Genomic DNA, 17602 nt, shown 5'->3' with positions numbered 1-17602 from the left:
TCCCATAAGTGTGTATTTGCTTTTATGCAGCGTGTGTGTGTGTCTGTGTCACTCAGTCTTCTTGGTTATGTTGAGGGGACACAGAGACAGTCGCAGACGACCATCCCCGGGTCAAATTGAATAACCGAGATAATTTAAAAAGCATTGACAGTGCAATTTGTCCATTCAGTGTTATTGCTCTGACCCCTATTAGTGTCAATGGGCTGGTTCATTTGAACCTAGATGGCTTATCAAGGTGTTATCATCTCGCCAAAGTGGACGTGGTGTAAAACAAAGGAAGAAAAAAACCCTAATGGTCATTTCAAAGCCATTAGGTTGGATTGTAGTGATTGAGGAACATTACGAGGCTTTAATGTGCTTGCATATTATTTCTAATAAAAAGCATTTAGCAGTAAAAATTGCAGATGAGGAAGTAATTATAAGCATGCGCGTGGAAAGGCAGAGTGTTAATGCTTATTAAACAGCCAATTCTATTAACCTCTTTCAACTAAATGCTTTTTTCCCCCTTGATTAACAGGCAGCAGAGGCCCAGTGGGACCTTGGCCTGCCCTGAAACAACTCGATGGATCTAAGTGCTGACTCCAGGACACTCCCCACCCACACCGCTGTAAGTTACTACTTCTGACAATAGAGGACAAAGCAAAGAACATTAACAAGATTTAAACTAAAAACCTTTAATTTAAGTAACTACTTGGTATTTGTGACAGTTTTGTTCTCAGAAACAAAATATGGAAAAATGTGTATGTTTCCTGACATTTATATTAAAGAAATGTGCAGGACACTTGCAGAACAGTTAGCTCTTTGTTGAAAACACTTTTTCTTATTGTATGTGGGAGGAAATTACTTTGAACATGCACTGTCTTTGTCCTACAACCTCAGCATGTAACCCAATTTTGTACCTTAGAATTACCAAACTAACTACTAAGTATTTGAATCAAATTAGGAAGCATGCATTTCTTTTTGCAGGTAGGAGGACCTGCGATGGAGCAGGAGTTGTCTTTGTCTAACGCTCGCTGTCAAACAGAAAGTGGAGGGCCCATCTTACTACAGCTGCTGGAATTTAAAACCCATCTACTTGAGGCTGTTGAGGAGCTGCACATCCGGAGGGTACGGTAGCATTTGTAACATTTGCCATCAGTGCGCGGCTTTTTGAATTGATGCAGTATTGGAAAAGAAACACTGGTCAGAGTCCCTAAGGATTGTAGCTAATGTGGTAACCAGCGGGTGTCTGGCTTTTTTATGTATGGTAAAGCAAATCTTCCTGTAATATTTCAAGTTTATTGAACTAGTTTTCTCAAGTTCAGTTGACGTAACTCAGTTGGTTTTACATCTCTTTATATTTACATTACTGATGACTTTGATCCCACGTCCAGTTAACTCACATTTTTAACGTTTATGACAAGATATGTGTTTTGTTTTAAGCATTGCTTACTTCTTCTCTACCTCTGCGTCACATCACTCACATCTGAGTAAAACTTAGACACTAACGGCTCTTTGTTTGGCTAAAGAGCAGTGTGATTTCATAGAAGTAGGAGGAAGCCAGCTGCCTCTTTTTGCCATCTGGATAAGAGCCAGCTAGGTTTGATGCACATTGCATCAAGATGGGGGTCACCAAAAGCCATTTGACCCCTGACCAATAAGTAGGAAGTAAATTTGTTTGTAAAAGTAAAATAAATAAATAATAATAATGCTTTCCACCCTCCAGCAAGTACTTTCGAACAACAACACATTGCGAGTGTGCTTAAAGGTTAGGCGAGCAAAATGGGATGTTGGTCGTTTGTTGCCATTTAGTTTTTATGGTTATAGTCGTGTTAACTGGGACACAAGCATGAGATGGTGTATCAGTGTGATCCTCCTCAGGCGCTGCTGCTATCAGAGTAGCATTTTGTAGTTGTTGCGTTCAGGGGGTGGAGAGGTTAAGAAGCGAGAGGATGTCATGATGGTGCCGGACATTCCTGGGCAGGTCAAATTCCAACGGGTTTGTTTTCTTATTTTCCCTTTTTTTTTTTTTTTTATACAGTACAACCCACTGCTTTAGTTAGTGAGAATGTGGTACACTAGTTACACTGGTTAGTGTAAGCTGAGAAGCTTTTTAAAGTTTTCAAATAAATACTAAGACGCAGTTTGACTTATTGTATACTGGAAAACTTTAGGATAAGCTATGTATAACTTCTTCCAACTAGACTATTAAATATTCCATAACTTTTTAATACCCAGATACTTTTTTTTTAATGCTCAGTAAAAAGCATCCATTCAAAACAGCAATAAAACAATAAAGAGATGAAAAGCCACGGCAAAAATATGATAACAGTCATGAATTTTCACACAATACGTAAGATCTTATTTTCTATTCTGTAAAATATGAATTAAAAGTTTTTAGTGCCCTCAGCTCAAAGTTGATCTGCAGTTTTAAATTTGGGATTAATAAAACTTTCGAGTGTCTTTTTAAACACGTAAACACTCTCTTTCTCTCACACGCACACACATAATGATTCCTCAGTGGAAAAATAACAGCTTTATCTCCTGTGCACTCCTCTTTTTTTTGTGCACCGCCACGCTGGTAGCATAGTTTAATTGGAACTTATAAAATAAACTCAGTGAGTTAACCAGCTCCCACGTGCACATAAAAAAGTCCCATGGATATATAGAGAGCAATTGACTTTTACCTGCCTTCTCCCAGGGACGAGGGAGGATAGGGATGGCTTTCCACAAATATCACCTCCCCTCTAATGTTCCTCTTTCTCTGCGTGCTCCTACAAAAAGATACGGAGGGATGAACCAGGGAAACTTGCTGCAGTTTGCAGTTCTGGCTCAACTCCAGCCGATTTCTCAGTCTGCGCCATGCCTGCTAAAATCGCTCTGTACCAGCCAAAATCTAAAGTTACTGTCTTGTTATTTGATTTAGCAGGTGTCTCCAGGTTGTCTGTGTGTCTGATTGTGAGTTACTCCTTACTCAGTATGCGCGATTGGATGGTTGAGTATCAGCTGTTATGTAAACAATGCCCTTTTCTGTGTCAGGATGCAGAGACGCGCTTTGAGGATCAGATCAGTAAACTGGTGTTGGAGAACCAGGAGCTGGAGTGGGAGAAGGTACGGCCGGGCCCAGCTGGCTCCACATCAACTTCTTTTATATCTTTATTTTGGTACTTAGATTGGTGGATATTCTTTTGTGACACATAATTCATTTTAATATTGTATACTGTTTAGATTGAGTCTTTTTCTGTGTGACAGGAGTCCCTGCAACATCAAATTGAAACCGTGTCAAACCAGCACACAGAGTCACTCATCAATGTTAAGAAGCAGGTTTGTTTTTACTGTTTGGTTGCAGTTTTTAAATCTAAACATAGACTTTCAACAATTCATTAAAACCCCTCTGAACAAATTTATTTTGTTTCTCAAGTTTCAGGCCAAAATAAGAAACATTGAGGAGGAGAAGGTATGAAGGGCTTATTCCCAAAAACGTCTGCAAACATTTGATTCAATTAATGTTTTCTAGTGGAGTAGTAAATTCACTCATCTCCTTGGCATAATCTTGGCCCTCGGAGTCGATTCTTTGGTGATGCGCTTTGGTATTTATTGCTTTTTGTAACTCACAATAATAATCTAACAGGGGAAGTACCAGGTCAGTGCTGAGTTAAAAGACAAGGAGATTAACAACCTGAAAGAAGAGCTCAAGTCGCTACAGGTACTGAGATGTGTAACACACACAGCCTCCTCTCTCTATCTCTGTCTCACACACACACACACACAGTCCTCCCACTCGTCCCATCACTTTCCTTTCTGTCTCTCTTTCTTTCTTTAAAAACAGAGAAAAAACTGTTCAAAGAGAGAAGTAACTAAAGAAAGCTCATGCCCAACCAGAGTCAAGGGCGTAGGGTGTTAGAGCCCAGGCCTGAGTCTTAAGGCCTGACACCCCAGAGGTGATATACAGCCGTCCCCACGGTCCGCTGCACTTTAACAACCCAGCCGCGTTACAGAGACAATAGAGACTGTTTTTGATATTCTATCTGGGAGACGCCGACCGTGGTGTTTTTACTAAGGCGAAGCCCGGTTGTGTGTTAATTCTTGCGACACGGTCTGGTGGGCTCCTTTTAATTTAACATGCTTTCACATCAGTGGCAGTCGGGACTGAAGAGATTTAATTGCCACACCTTGACGTTCTGCTAATTTTAGCCCCATTGGAACAGTTTGGTTCAACTAACCTTTAATTAAATATGAATAAATCATCACAGCAGTGCATTTTATATCTCAATAAATAAGATGGCTGATGATTTTCTGTAGTAATATCATTTTATTAGTCTCAATACCAAACAAATAATAGGTTCAAACTGCCCACAACTACACTGCTAAAAAAAAAGCTAATGTTTTCTTTTGATTTTCCATATTTCAATATTTTAGAAAGTCGTCATAAAGTAAAATACCTTGTTGTCTCTGAAAGCAGGCTGGCAGATAAAGTCAGACAGTGCAGCTCAATCTAACCCCTTTAAGACATTAAACAAAATGTATTTGCAAACCTACAGCACTGGCTGAATGTGCATCTAATGAAATATTATTTTCCCCTTTGTGTTGCTTTATTTCATTAATAATTAAAAGAGGTGTTTTCATATTTCATAAAAAAGGGAAAACTACACAAACAAAAAGTCTAACCATTTTTGTTCCAACCCATGAATCAACTTGCAACCCTTTAAAAGTTATCTGGTGACCCCCCTGTGGGTCTGGATCCCCAGCATGAGAACCCCACTGATACTGGTTAATGAAGTGCTGGTTGTTTGATAAATGATCCCTAAAGACTGATAACATCCAGGGCAGCCTATCTTGTAAATGTTTCAGTGCAAACTTGACAGCTAACTTTGAGACAAAAGTATAATCAAAGAGCTCTTACAGGAAGATTTTTTAATTTTGTTTCTGATGGCAGAAAATGAAGCTGCAAATTATTCTCCTTTTAATTGTTTGAGTATTTTAAGAAAACTGCCACATTTTTCTGGTTCATGCTTCTCCAATGTGAATATTATCATTGATCCTTTGTTGGTTGGACAAAACATAAAATGTATTCCTCAGGCGTGAGGAGAATGTGGACATTTCTCACTATTCAATAAACTAAATGAATAATTGGATAGTAAAAATAAGATCAACAGATGAATCAATAGTGAGCAAAATCATTTGTTGCAACCTAACAACTGTGGGAGCACATTTTTATCAAAGACATATAATATTTGAATAGGAATAATACCTGTTTCCAAATCTATATGTGAATGCCAAGGTTAACTTTTTAAAAATTAAATATTGTAAAATATTTAAATGTATTTTGTTCCCCACTGAACACTTTTCATCCATGTTGGTTAAAAGCTGAGATTCAAAGTTTATTCTTGACCTTGTGGTATGTTGAGTTAATGAGCAAAAAAATCTTGTTGGAAAACCCCAAATGCTTGACTCATCAGAGTGGAAACCCTTTTATCCTGATGATTTTCTTTTACTGCTTTTTCACAGTTACTGAAGTACAACTTTGAGAAGAGATCAAGTGAGCTGGTGAGGAAGGATTTTCTACTTCTACAAACTGTTGACAGAGGATTGGTGGGAGTGAGAAAAATTAAGAGGAGGGCGAGGGGACGGGTGCTAAGGAGGGACGGGTTCGGAGGGAAGAGCTCATCTGAAGTAACGGATAGGGAGTGCGCGACACTTTGAACTGCCAGCAAAGCAAGGAAAATATCTCTATTAAAATGTTTTATAACTGGGCCTCGCTCGGTTTAACCCTCTTCACATCACAGTGGCTTCGCAGAGCGAGAGGGGAGTCGAAGTGAGCTGGTGTATTGGAGAGAGGGAGAGGAGGGAGTGGGAAAGGGAGAGCGAGGCAAAAAAGAAGCTGCTCAGCTTGATACAGACAATCAAACCAGAATGGCAGTTTGAAGAGCGATAAAGCGCTCTGAGGCATGCACTGAGTTGATTCCTTCATCCCACAGAAAAAGAAGGGCACTATCTGTGTTAAACCGCAATCCTCTCAATCACTTGATATCGGTTTGCTTCCTATTGTTTAGTGCCTGCCTTTAAACCTGAGCATGCTTCTTTTTTTCAGGGCTAACTCCTTTTACTTAAAGGAAAAGTTTGACATTTTGGGAGATAGATTTGTTTGTTATGTTGCGATGTGAATTAGAAGATCAATGATGTGAGGGTTCTGGGACAGAGGATGTCGCAATGTGTACAGATTGTAAAGCCCCCTGAGGCAAATTTGTCATTTGTGATTTTGGGTTATACAAAATGAATTGAATTGAATGCTACTGCCACGTCTGTGTGCTGCATGCAGACCTAGAGCGAGCAGATAGTTAGCTTAACTTGACAGAAAGACGGAAAGTTTAATAATAATAATAATCAATCCTTTATTAGTCCCACAATGGGGAAATTATTTCTCTGCATTTAACCCATCCCGGAGGAGCAGTGGGCTGCAATGAAGCGCCCGGGGAGCAACTTGGGGTTAGGTGTCTTGCTCAAGGACACCTCGGCATGTTGCCGGTAGAGGGGTTTGAACCACCAACCTTGTGGTTACGGGACAAGCGCTCTACCTCATGTGCCACAGCTCCCCCCGTTTGGGGAAACAGCTAGCCTGATTGTTTGAAGTTAAAACAAAACATCCTACTAGAACCTCTCATTTATTTACATGTTATATGATATTTGTTCCATTCATATGAAAAACAAACTTTGGGTTTTTACAGTAGGGTACATACAAGAACATCTTTTGCGGGGTGACTTCCTGGATTCTTGACATCACTTCAGAAGGCAGATTCTGTTAACTTTTGACGGAGCCAGGCTAGCTGTTTCCCTTTGCTTCTAGTCTTTATGCTAGGCAAAGCTAACCAGCTGCTGGCGGAAGATTTAAAGCCTTAAAGACAGACACAAGAGTGGTATTAGTCATGTCATCAAGCTCCCCGCTAGGAAGTGTATTTCCCCATATGTTAAACTATTGCTGTAAGGAAAAAAAACATTTTAGACCTTTCTTCCTTGTTCCTCTTTGTATTCATTAATCGATTCATTCTTGCAACATTTCTGCGATAAGAACTTGTCCAGATCTGTAAGTCAAACAGTGTCCAGTAATTTATTTCTAGTTGGGTTTTTTTGTCTCTGAAGAAGGCACTCATTTCTTTGTATGTTTTAACTTGACCTCTTCCACAGGAACAGAAATTAGCCTTGCAGAGCCGGTCAAAGGACAGCCACTTGAACCAGTTGGGGGAGGTTGAAAAACGTTTCAGTGCTCTGTCCAGACAGTGTGCCATGGTCAAACAGGCCCACGGGACACTAGAGCAAAACGGTAATTAATTGGATGTACAGACGGATGGGTATATACCTTCTTATAAACAGTCTATGATATATACTCAGATATATAGATGCTCTCCCTGTGGCTATAGATGCAGTTTTACAGGTTAATAGAGGCCCTTTTTTGGCTCCTAGAACAGCCTGAATTAGTTAGGGTATGAATGTAACAAGGTGCTGGAAACAACTGACAGAGATCTTGATCCGTGCTCACTTGAAGGAGTAATGTGAGTGGAGCTTCTGCAGATATTTTTAACAGCACATTGATTTCTACAAATATCCAGTTTCACTTCATCCCCAAGATATCATTCCGGGTAACGAGCAAAGGTCACCGTCATGTTCTTTAAATGCTCCCCCAGGATTTTTTGATAAAGTGCGAACAGAGATCTCCCTGGTCAACAGCAAGCAACAGAAATATCAGCAGGCTGTTCTGTTGACGCGGCTCCATGGATCCATGCTAGTGACAAGACATTTGCATCCTGCTGTTAAATTAGACAGCTGACAGTAAAGTAACCAGACATGATTTTCTGCTGCGGTCCCCCAGGTGCTTCAGTGTTCAGTGAGCTGTGTATATTGAGATGAACTTTAGCCCAAATTATGTTGATTTTTTTGGCCTGATTTTAGTGTTTATCACCATCAATGGTAATATTCAGACGGTATTCAAAGCTGCTTAAATCATGTGTCTTGCCCATATGGTTCAGTGAAATAGCAAATGAAACTCTGCACTTAAATGTATGTGTTGTTTACCTCAATAGGGAGACACATTTAAGACAGTAGGTTTTCACAGTGCATATGTCTTGTCATGGATGTTGACAATAGTAGAAAGCAGCATCTCTGGAGGCCTACAGTAACGTATACAGCGCTGTATACAGCGTTGAAGTGACATTAGCTTGCTATTGCTGTCAGGATAAATTGGAATATGAAACATATGACCATTGCAATCTCAAATTGAAGCCAATTACATTGTCTCAGCTACAAAACTCATTTCAAACAGACTTATCTCAAGTTCTATTTCTGTATCTCATTCAATAACCTCTGTTTATGTAAAGGCTTGATTCAAGTATACAGTTGCCTCATTCTGCATCTGCTGTCGCTAATTTGAAAAAAAGACTGACATCCCAGGTGTCATTTATCATTTACCTATAAGGGACACATAACAACTAGAGTGAAAATATTAAAGAGATTGTTGCTTATCTGGATCCCTCTCTGTCCCCCCCCCCCCCCCCCCCGTGTTTCCCTCATTAACAGTAATGTAAGACCATTGTAATTATGTCACAGCATCATGTACGATGGTGTCTCACCATGTGTAATCCTTACAGTTGATGAGGCCATGAAAATACACAAGAAGCTGACTACTGCAAATGAAAAACAAGAAGCAACCATCGTGTCACTAACGAAGGTATGTGGAAAAGTGTATTAACATTTCAAATTACCTCAGGCAAGCTGTCATCACATTGTATTTAATATTACTGACTCTGGGTCAGACAAAATGCTGCTGAAGTTTGCACCAATCGTCAATTTGTCATACTGCATCGCAGCCAATTCATATCCATGGTTGCCTAGGAAATACTATTATAGAACTATTATTGTAAGTATTTAAAACAAAGTAATTAACTGATTATTGTTATTATTCTATGGTGCTTTCTCAGGAGTTGGAGGAGGTCAGTCACAAGCTGATAAAAGCCAAGATGTCCTCCGTTAGACACGACGAGGCCCACAGCTCTACAGGCAGAGAGCAGCACTGTCAGCAGCTGCACCAGAAACTGAACATGGTAAATGACAATCAGTAAATAGGATAATAATATGTCATATCTGTCACATTTAATTAAAACTCTATTTCCAACAAAGACAATTAGCCAGAAAAATGTATAATGCTTCCTTTTTTATACATTGCTATTGCTTGTTTAGGAAACGGAAATGAACAGAAAACTCAGGGAGGACAATGCAGCAGTGAGAGCAGAAAAGCAGGTAAGAAACTAGAAAATAGGGAGGAAATCATATGTGACCACTACCTTAAACAATACTTAATACCTGAGTAATACTGAAATAATGACTTTCTTTCCACTGTAAGAAATTGTATACACTCTTTATAGTTTCAAGGGGGGAAAAAAGGGTCATGTCGTACGACTTCATTGTGGATACCTGTATTTTGCACATGTATGTGTGTTTGCACAGGAAGTGATGAGGTCTCTGCAGCATACCCAGCAGCTTTTGTTGAGTCAGACACAGACAGTGAGTAGAGTGGAGCTGGAGCTGCAGACTCAGAGAGAGCAGTACCAGGTCAGAGATGTGTATTCTTTGCTGTTTTATGGACATAACTGTTCATAATGTGTGAACATACATCAGCACGGATTAACCCTAAATTGCCTTATTTTTAACACCGTTTTTTGCCGTCTGAGCCCACATTTATACCACCTTGTATTGTCCCCCACCATATCTTTTACTGATATGTTAGTATAGATATAATTTCAATTAATTTATCTGTATTGTTTTAACAGAAAAAGAACTCAAAAGCAAATGATAAACAATAAACAAATGAAAAGATAGCTTACAGTGGAACTCTTACTAAATCATGAAAAGTCACCTTATTTAATGTAAAAAGTAATTTTATTAAAAGCAAGCAACATTGTAGTTTGATATGCACAGGTAGACAACATTGGCTACAATGTGAGGGATCTATAAAGGTAGTAAAGCAGAAAGGAAAAAAGGAAGGAGTTAATCGCTTTGACCCATTCAGCTATATGAATAAATCCAATTATACTGTCACGTTTAACAGAAAAACATAGGGCGAAAGAAATTCCTTCTTTTTCGGTCATCTGGAGACACATGATTTAATCTTTTAGGACAGATAAAGCTTAAAAACATTACATTGTGTAATCATCCAGATTCGAATTGTAAATTATTTCAGTAATAATTTAGGGGAAATAAATGTGTCTCTGTAAAATGAGAAAAAAGAAAAACAAAATTGTCAACTCAGAAGAACAATTGCTGAGTACTGACAAAAAAAATCAACAAAACAAACAGCTTTTTGGAAAAATACAGTGGTGTCACTAGTTCTTCCTGACTTTCCTCTTATTTTTATTTATTTTTACTTTCTTGGATGCACATATCCATTCATTGTATGCTTAAACAGATGGAAGCAAATGTATATCAAAATAGATGTGAAAGAATGTGAATGTGGTGTATTTCTCCAGATGAAGCCCTGAACCACCTTTTGGCCCCTATACGGATCAGGAGTTTTTCAGGGTCTATTTAAATGGTTATGAAGTGAATTTATACAAGGACAGAAATAAATAACAGCCATCGTTTCTTCTCATAAATGTGATGAATGCGGTGTTGTACATCACAACATATACATTAGTGAATATGATCCCCTCCGCAACTGAATGATAGTTGGTGTGTTTATTCTCCATTTATGGCTTAACACTTTATTATTCTCCTTTCTTCTATCCGTACCCCCTTCTCAATTTTTTAATTCACCTATTCATTCATTTATTAAAATCATTATTAAAATGACACAAGCCAACTGATTTGTATTGGCGAGAAGTGCTCTCTCCCTCTCTCCCCGCTCTGTTTAAGACCCTCTGTTCACGTTAAATAAACACATAAAAATTTAGTATTGCATTAAAAATCCCATGGGTGATTAATTTTACTGCAGGCCCTTAAGCAGGAACACAGGGTGATGAGAGAGAGAAGCAAGGCGACGGAAGACAAGGTGGCCCAACTGACGGAGAGCGACGCCGCTTCCAAGCACAGCTGGGACAAAGAGGTAGAAGAAAAACTGTAGTGTGAGGCAAGGCAGTGTAATGCTGACATTTTTATAAAGCAAAAGGGAAAAAACTGAAAAGAGCCATCATGTCTGTTTTAAATTTGTCTCAACGTTTATTTTAAACAGAAGGCAATGTTTCTGGATCGCATCAAGAGCGAGCGGCAGGAGCTTCAAGCAGTGAAAGAGGCTTACTATGAGCTTCGTCTGGAACACACGGAGCTGTCCTCGCAGGCCAAAGTGCAGGCTCAGCATATACAGGAATTGGAGGTAAAGACACACACACATGCACAGTGGCCTGTGTGTGCCCAGAACACACAGGAGTCAGTTATATTACCACAAACACACTTATTCATACAGAGACAAAGCTATTTCAGTGCCATCATACCAACATGACAAATCTTTCTTTTTCTGGCTAAAATTAATTAATGATTGCACCTCAATTGTGACCTACTGAACTTTGATTTATTTATTTTTTGATATGAAGGCCAATGTAAACATTCACCAGGCCCTATGTAGATACAGGTCCCATCTGCATTCTACGCTTACAAGAAGCACCTGCTCTATAAGTGAAGTGAAATACGGCAGTCTAACAATAAAGACTGTATTGATTTAGTGCTGTAGTCAGTTTGGAGGCCATAGTGCTGCTCTGTTTGACTCACATACATTACAATTTATTAGGGAAAAATAAGTTGGAAAGTACGGTTGTCAGCTTGTCGGTGAACTGTGCCTTTGTCACACGCTGTCGCGACATGTAAATGCAAGCAAGTGTGTCGAACATGAGTGGTTGATGGCAGAAACCCTCAACCAACATAACAACAGTGGTAACTACTTATTAAGAAGATGAAAACCCCCCATCTTCCTAAAACCAGCTCAGCCTGGTGCTCTTCACCATCCATGTACCGCACAGTTGGTGGTGTTGTGGTATAAAAAGAAAAGGATAAAATAAAAGCATGCCACTTTGTTTATTTCTCTCCACAGATGAGAGACGGTGGTCAGAGTCCTGGTGTCTCTACAGAGGAAATCAGAGGAGAGGGAACTCTTAATGAACCCATCTCCAGCTCTGAGCTGCCTAGCTTTGGCAGTCTGCAGCACTTGGCCTCCGCTCAGACCAGCAGCCCAGACTGTCTGGAGGACACGGGGGTTGTGACTGAGCTGGATGCCACTGGAGCAACTGGAGGTCAGCCAGCTAAATATAAACATACAGTACATAAGCATATATTATTCCTTGTTCCTCTAGTAAGAATTCAACACAGCAATTTAGTCAAGTCATTGACAGACTACAAGATAGTCACATCAATTGCGTTGCTTTTATTTAGAAGCTATGATGTTTTAATGACCTGTTTGTTGAAAACATTTTTCAGTAACCGTATCAACTGCATTAAGCCATGACCACATGTCTGACGGGGGATCTGTAGACTTGCTGAGCAAAGAACAGAGTGATGAAGGGAATAGAGGAATGAGTGAAGAGGAACGGGGATGGAAAGATGACGCGAAACAAGTAAAAAACAACAGAGATGAGGAGCAGCAGTGGAATGGAGAGGGAGAAGATGCGAAGGGAGGAGGATGTGCTTCAGAGAAGAGAGGAATGCTCGCAGCCCAAAAAACAGATAGAGCAGACGGACGAGAGGGTAGCCAAGGGTCAACGGAGGATGCAGGGGTCCCCAACCAGCCTGAAACAGAAACAAAAGATAGAGCCCAGGGTGAAGGGACGAACGGAGAGGAGGAGAGAGGAAAGACAGGGCTGCAGGCAGCAGAAACCCAGATAGCGGCCCAGACGACTACTGATACGACCACGGAGAAGGGCGATTCACAGCAGGTCATCGCCCTCATGGACACTGAGCCACCGCTGGCCGCCTGTGAGCCCTCAGACCGCTCACAAAGTCTCCTTCAGAGCGGCAGCGAGAAGGATGCCGACTCCAGATGTCTGAACGAAGGACATGAGACTCCCTCTGTTCTGTGCTGTTCTGATGAGCGCCAACTTGTCAATCACGGGCCGAACTGTGTCGTTCAAGAGGTGCAAAGCCTCTGTCATGATGAGGTCCAAACCTTTGCTGAGTCAGCTACTCCCAGTCCGATTCATCACGTTTTAGAGAAAACCACGGAAGAGAAACTCTCCAAGAAATCAGCAGACGATATATCTCCTGAACTTTCTGTACCTCTGAGTCCGTCACGTATCTGTAGCTCAAAGACCAGCACGGAACCATTAGCTGCTCAGTCGGATGGTGTTAGCATCCAAGAGTTAGCGACAAAACAAACTCAACCTAGTGATCCCTTTGACATCACCAGCGACATTAAGCAAACAGATGCATTACTCCCAAGTCTGGATATCCCAGAGCAGAGTGCACAGTTGAAGTCTCTGGTAACCGATGATGATTCTAGTGCAAACAAGGAGAGGGAAGGTCAGTCAAACGTAGACACACCAGAAACCGATGCCTGCGAGACTGCCCAGGAACCTTCAGACAAATGTAATTTGAAGGATATCTCTGCTGATACCACAATGGACACTATGAACATTGAATCTCGGCTTGAGACTGGCAGCAGTCAGGAGCAAACGATGAACGTCGAAATAGATGCAAAGACAACTAAAAGCAAAGCTGATTTGAAGCTGCCTGTCCATCCAAGTCAAGAGAGTGATGCATCACCAGAGACTGGCGGTTCAAAGCGCTATGAGAAGTCTCCAGAAAAAGAAATGCTGCACGATGATACAAACGAGTTGCCTCTGCTCAGCAATAAGACGTACAGGTCATCATTTGACTGGGGCAGCGCTCAGAGAAGAACAGGAAGCTCCAGAGAAAAGTCTGATGTCTCCGTCCTACATCAGTTTGTTCAGGTAATGATGCAATGCATGTTTAAACATGGCTAGAATTACCATTTAGTGGCAGTATTTTATTATTATTATTATTTTTCCTCTCACCTGTAGTGCTATTTATCAATCTAGATGGTTTTTGTGAGAGAGTGATAAAAAAACAAAACTCAACATCAATGTCTCTTTCCAAAAATGATCACTACCGGTTACCCAAGATAATCCACAGACCTTGTTGTGAGCAGTTTGATATGCGAACGATTTTCTTTCTACCAAACTACACCCGGCAACAGTCTCACCGCACAGAAGGAAGCGTGCACCTACTCATGGACGAGAGGGTCGTGAGAGCGCAATATGTAAACGTGAATGGCGTCCTCCTCAGCTGAGATGCTACCTTAGCTAACTCGGTGGTGCAGTATTGGCTAGTTACAGTTCTGAGAGGCGACATGGTTAGCGGGGGCGGTTCTGTAGAGGTTGAGATTTAAAAATGCACTTTTTGGGGGCTTTGAGCACCATCAGCCGAGTGCTAAATAGTTCCATTAAATTTGAGAGAAGGCCGACAAATCTTCGGCCAATATCTCCAACACTAGGCAACTTGCACCAAAACAATCTAAATTGACAAATATTACTTCAAGAAAGAGAAAAATAAATGTTATTAATTTGGGGGTGAACTGTCACTGGCTCATGTTACCTATACTACTGGACTAGATTCTAAACCTATGTCTATATGATAACTCATCATGGTAAATATGTTAAAGCACAAAACAATTCATGGATATAATTATTAGTTATGGATGCAGTATTTGATCAGTATTTTTAGTATGGTTGTTTTGGTCTCTATAACACATTGGTGTTTTTTTTTCAGGGATCATCTGCGTCGGGGCAAAACACAAGTGGTCCTGGTGGATTCCTCAGACCTCCTCCCAGCACAATACCCATGTTCCTCCAAAGCAAGCACAACAAAGGTGACAGTTGCATTTGAAGCATCCATTCCATTTAAAAAGGCATTGTGCCATGGTGGAACACAGTAGCACTGCTCCACTGGTTACCTCTCACGCAGTGAACTCGATGTATTTCTGTATTTCACACCGTCACTCACATCACTAATCACTCATCCTTACCCTCTCGCTGTTCTCTCCATCACTCACCTCATTCCTCCCAGTCCCCTTGGTGATTACCAGGGCGTCGGATCTGCTGAATGCCTCCAGTGTCTCTGGGACCGCGGCTTCCACGCCAAGAGGCCGGCAGGGAGGGCAAGATGCACTGGGAGAGACCTGCGGAGAGACAGCAACGCCAGACAAGGTCAGTTACAGAAGCTGTTGTAAAGTGGGGAAGCACAACCTCTATGGAACCATCTGTAGCTTGAAACTGATCCCAATATTACAGGTGACAGAGCGCTGATTTACATTCTCCTATATCTTATGTGATGTAGGAGTGATCTTAATACTATCTGAGCTGTGGAACGTTTTATTTCAAGTGTTGAAGCCCACGTCCGAGTCCATTTCATCACGGCAAACCCACAACATTGTTCTGCTTAACGACTTGAGGCTGAACAGCAGGAAATGGCCATAGCATGATGTTCACATGTGCGCCGCCTCAGAGGAAGTTTACAGTGACCCCTATAAAATATCTTCTCTATCAAATAAATTGGTTTGAGGTCATTGCTGTTCCACCGATTTCTCAGCTCCATCATTTCATAAACCGTGTCTGAGTGGACCCCGGGGGAAATTTGTGCTAGAGCTTAACAAATATGTCTGTTACATCAACCTGACATAACCTCATAAGAACTAGACATTGTAATGCTTTTTTTCGACATTCTTGCGGTCCAAAAGGCTCAGAATGTGAGAGCAAGCATATATAAGCCGAGGCCAACAAATTTAACAGACTGTGCGGAATATCCGAGAGAGGTTTTAGACGAGTTAAACTTTGACAAATGTTAGGTCGGGTGTTGAGTGAAAGGACGTAGCCGATGTGCGCTGCACTCACAGACAGCCAGACAGACAGAGAACGAATGACCTGTGATGGAAAGTCTGCTTAATGGCGCTTGGGTACCCCTCCTCTCTCACTTACTCAGTCTTTATCCTTCCCCTCACTCTCTCTCTCTCTCTTCCCCTATCACTTCATCATCTGTCCCTCACTCACTCGCTCTCCCCGTCCGCTCACTTGCCGCTTCAGTTTTTTCACTCTCGCACACTCTCACTCTCTCTTTTGTCACCATCACCGCAAACTACCACTCTGCGTTTTATAAGATCCAGGTGCCGGCAATTGAGGGAGATAAAGTGCACCATGCCTCGAGTATGAGAAAAAAAAGTATTGGTCTGATAGTTTAACAAATTGTAGTGAGGTCCAAAGCCTTTATTTTCTGCAGACTCTGTACACTGGGAACGTCACACAGAGTTCAGTCGAGGCCTGGCTACTTTCTCAGGGGCTGGATACTGTTACATATCAGTTGCCACTGGTTATTGTCCGCAACAAGTTTGTTTATCGGTCAATGTTCCTTTTTCTTAAGAAATGTTAGCATCATCAGGAGCCAATGAGGTTTGAGAAGGAATGGATCTTTGCAGGCTAAATAGAAGTTGACAGTAGATGTTTTGAGCTCTTTTTGGTGTCATTTTTGCATAGGAGAGCAGAGCGTCTCTGATCAACACGTCTTTACCAGTCAGCAGACTGTCAATGCAAAGCACCCCAGGGTAAGTCCATTTACCTTAGTAGATGCTCTACTGTGGAGTTTGTTGGTTCTACAACAGAGGTTGCAAATCCAACATCCAAAATCACCTGTGTGATGTTTTATTTTTTCATTTTATTACTGTTAATACGCAGCTATCTACAGTAGCTAGCTGAATGAAAATGTTCTTGGCCAGCTAGGAAGAGTCCATGATAATTCATTAGTGATTAGATTCAACATTAAATGATCATAGGATGATATACGTACATTCTGCACTATTTAGGTATTTTACAATACAGTTTATTCAAAGCAGAATTTATTGGTATTGTCAGCCAAAAAAGGCCAGCAGCTAGCTATCGCCCCTGCACAGGGAGAATGAATAACATAGCATAGACAGTGAGGACAAACCCAGTGTCTGTCTTCATGCCGTACACCGCTGCAACACGCTGGGTACAAAAAAGGTCAAAATGTTAGTTTTAACTGATTATTTCAACATGATGATTATTTCTACATGATGTGAAGGTGATTTCATAATGCTTCATGTCAAGCTAACTAGCTAACATAATTCTTTCTCCTTACACCAGGTGTAGCAGAGCTCCTACCTCAGCCGCAGGTCCTAGTTCAGAGTCCGACTGGGAGCCCTTTTGCTCCCAGGAGAGGGAGGACCAACAGTCATCCTTCAGAGCCCAGATCTCCAAAATCGAGCAGTTCCTCAACACGGAGAGGCTCCGTCTGCCCAAAAGACGAAGAACTGACGACTAAACCCCCAAAACTCACCGTTCTGTTGAGAGATTCTTCTGTATCTAGTTGCATTAACATTCTGTAGCACTTCTTTTTTATGGAGATAAGATGTAGGTGTCTAGTTTTTGGCTTACATCATTGCCTGTTCACATTACTGTTATGAAAACATCTTTATATTTATTTATTTGAATGGGAAAAAAGTTCCATGATTGTGCATGTGTAGGTAAGCAGGAGAAGAGGGAATTGATCTAACCACTGGATTTTTGTGTCAATAAAGATTTTACTTTAACATACAGTTGTGTATAAATAAATGTTGAAATGTATG

General features: G+C 41.0%; 1 protein-coding gene across 4 annotated transcripts in view; it reads left to right on the top strand.

Moving 5' to 3' along the window:
- Nucleotides 1–17602, top strand: part of LOC129107958 (restin homolog) — a 20232-nt gene extending 2630 nt beyond the window's left edge. For 2 of the 4 annotated variants that reach the window (XM_054619572.1, XM_054619573.1), the window contains exons 2-21: nucleotides 518–607; nucleotides 967–1107; nucleotides 3019–3090; nucleotides 3232–3303; nucleotides 3401–3436; nucleotides 3611–3685; nucleotides 5488–5526; nucleotides 7162–7297; nucleotides 8619–8698; nucleotides 8949–9071; nucleotides 9208–9267; nucleotides 9475–9579; nucleotides 10958–11068; nucleotides 11195–11335; nucleotides 12047–12245; nucleotides 12430–13898; nucleotides 14737–14836; nucleotides 15034–15173; nucleotides 16494–16561; nucleotides 17121–17602. In XM_054619572.1, coding sequence (XP_054475547.1) covers nucleotides 563–607; nucleotides 967–1107; nucleotides 3019–3090; nucleotides 3232–3303; nucleotides 3401–3436; nucleotides 3611–3685; nucleotides 5488–5526; nucleotides 7162–7297; nucleotides 8619–8698; nucleotides 8949–9071; nucleotides 9208–9267; nucleotides 9475–9579; nucleotides 10958–11068; nucleotides 11195–11335; nucleotides 12047–12245; nucleotides 12430–13898; nucleotides 14737–14836; nucleotides 15034–15173; nucleotides 16494–16561; nucleotides 17121–17298 — 3390 coding nt within the window. In that variant the 5' untranslated portion in view covers nucleotides 518–562 and the 3' untranslated portion in view covers nucleotides 17299–17602. The remainder of the gene's footprint in view (nucleotides 1–517; nucleotides 608–966; nucleotides 1108–3018; nucleotides 3091–3231; nucleotides 3304–3400; nucleotides 3437–3610; nucleotides 3686–5487; nucleotides 5527–7161; nucleotides 7298–8618; nucleotides 8699–8948; nucleotides 9072–9207; nucleotides 9268–9474; nucleotides 9580–10957; nucleotides 11069–11194; nucleotides 11336–12046; nucleotides 12246–12429; nucleotides 13899–14736; nucleotides 14837–15033; nucleotides 15174–16493; nucleotides 16562–17120) is intronic. The other 2 variants (XM_054619574.1, XM_054619575.1) reach the window with 2 other exon arrangements.

This window comes from Anoplopoma fimbria, chromosome 19, assembly GCF_027596085.1.
Source record: "Anoplopoma fimbria isolate UVic2021 breed Golden Eagle Sablefish chromosome 19, Afim_UVic_2022, whole genome shotgun sequence".
NCBI classification, from domain to species: Eukaryota; Metazoa; Chordata; class Actinopteri; order Perciformes; family Anoplopomatidae; genus Anoplopoma; species Anoplopoma fimbria.
The sequence above is the reverse complement of the archived record's forward strand: the minus strand, read 5'-3'. Positions and strand labels throughout refer to the sequence as shown.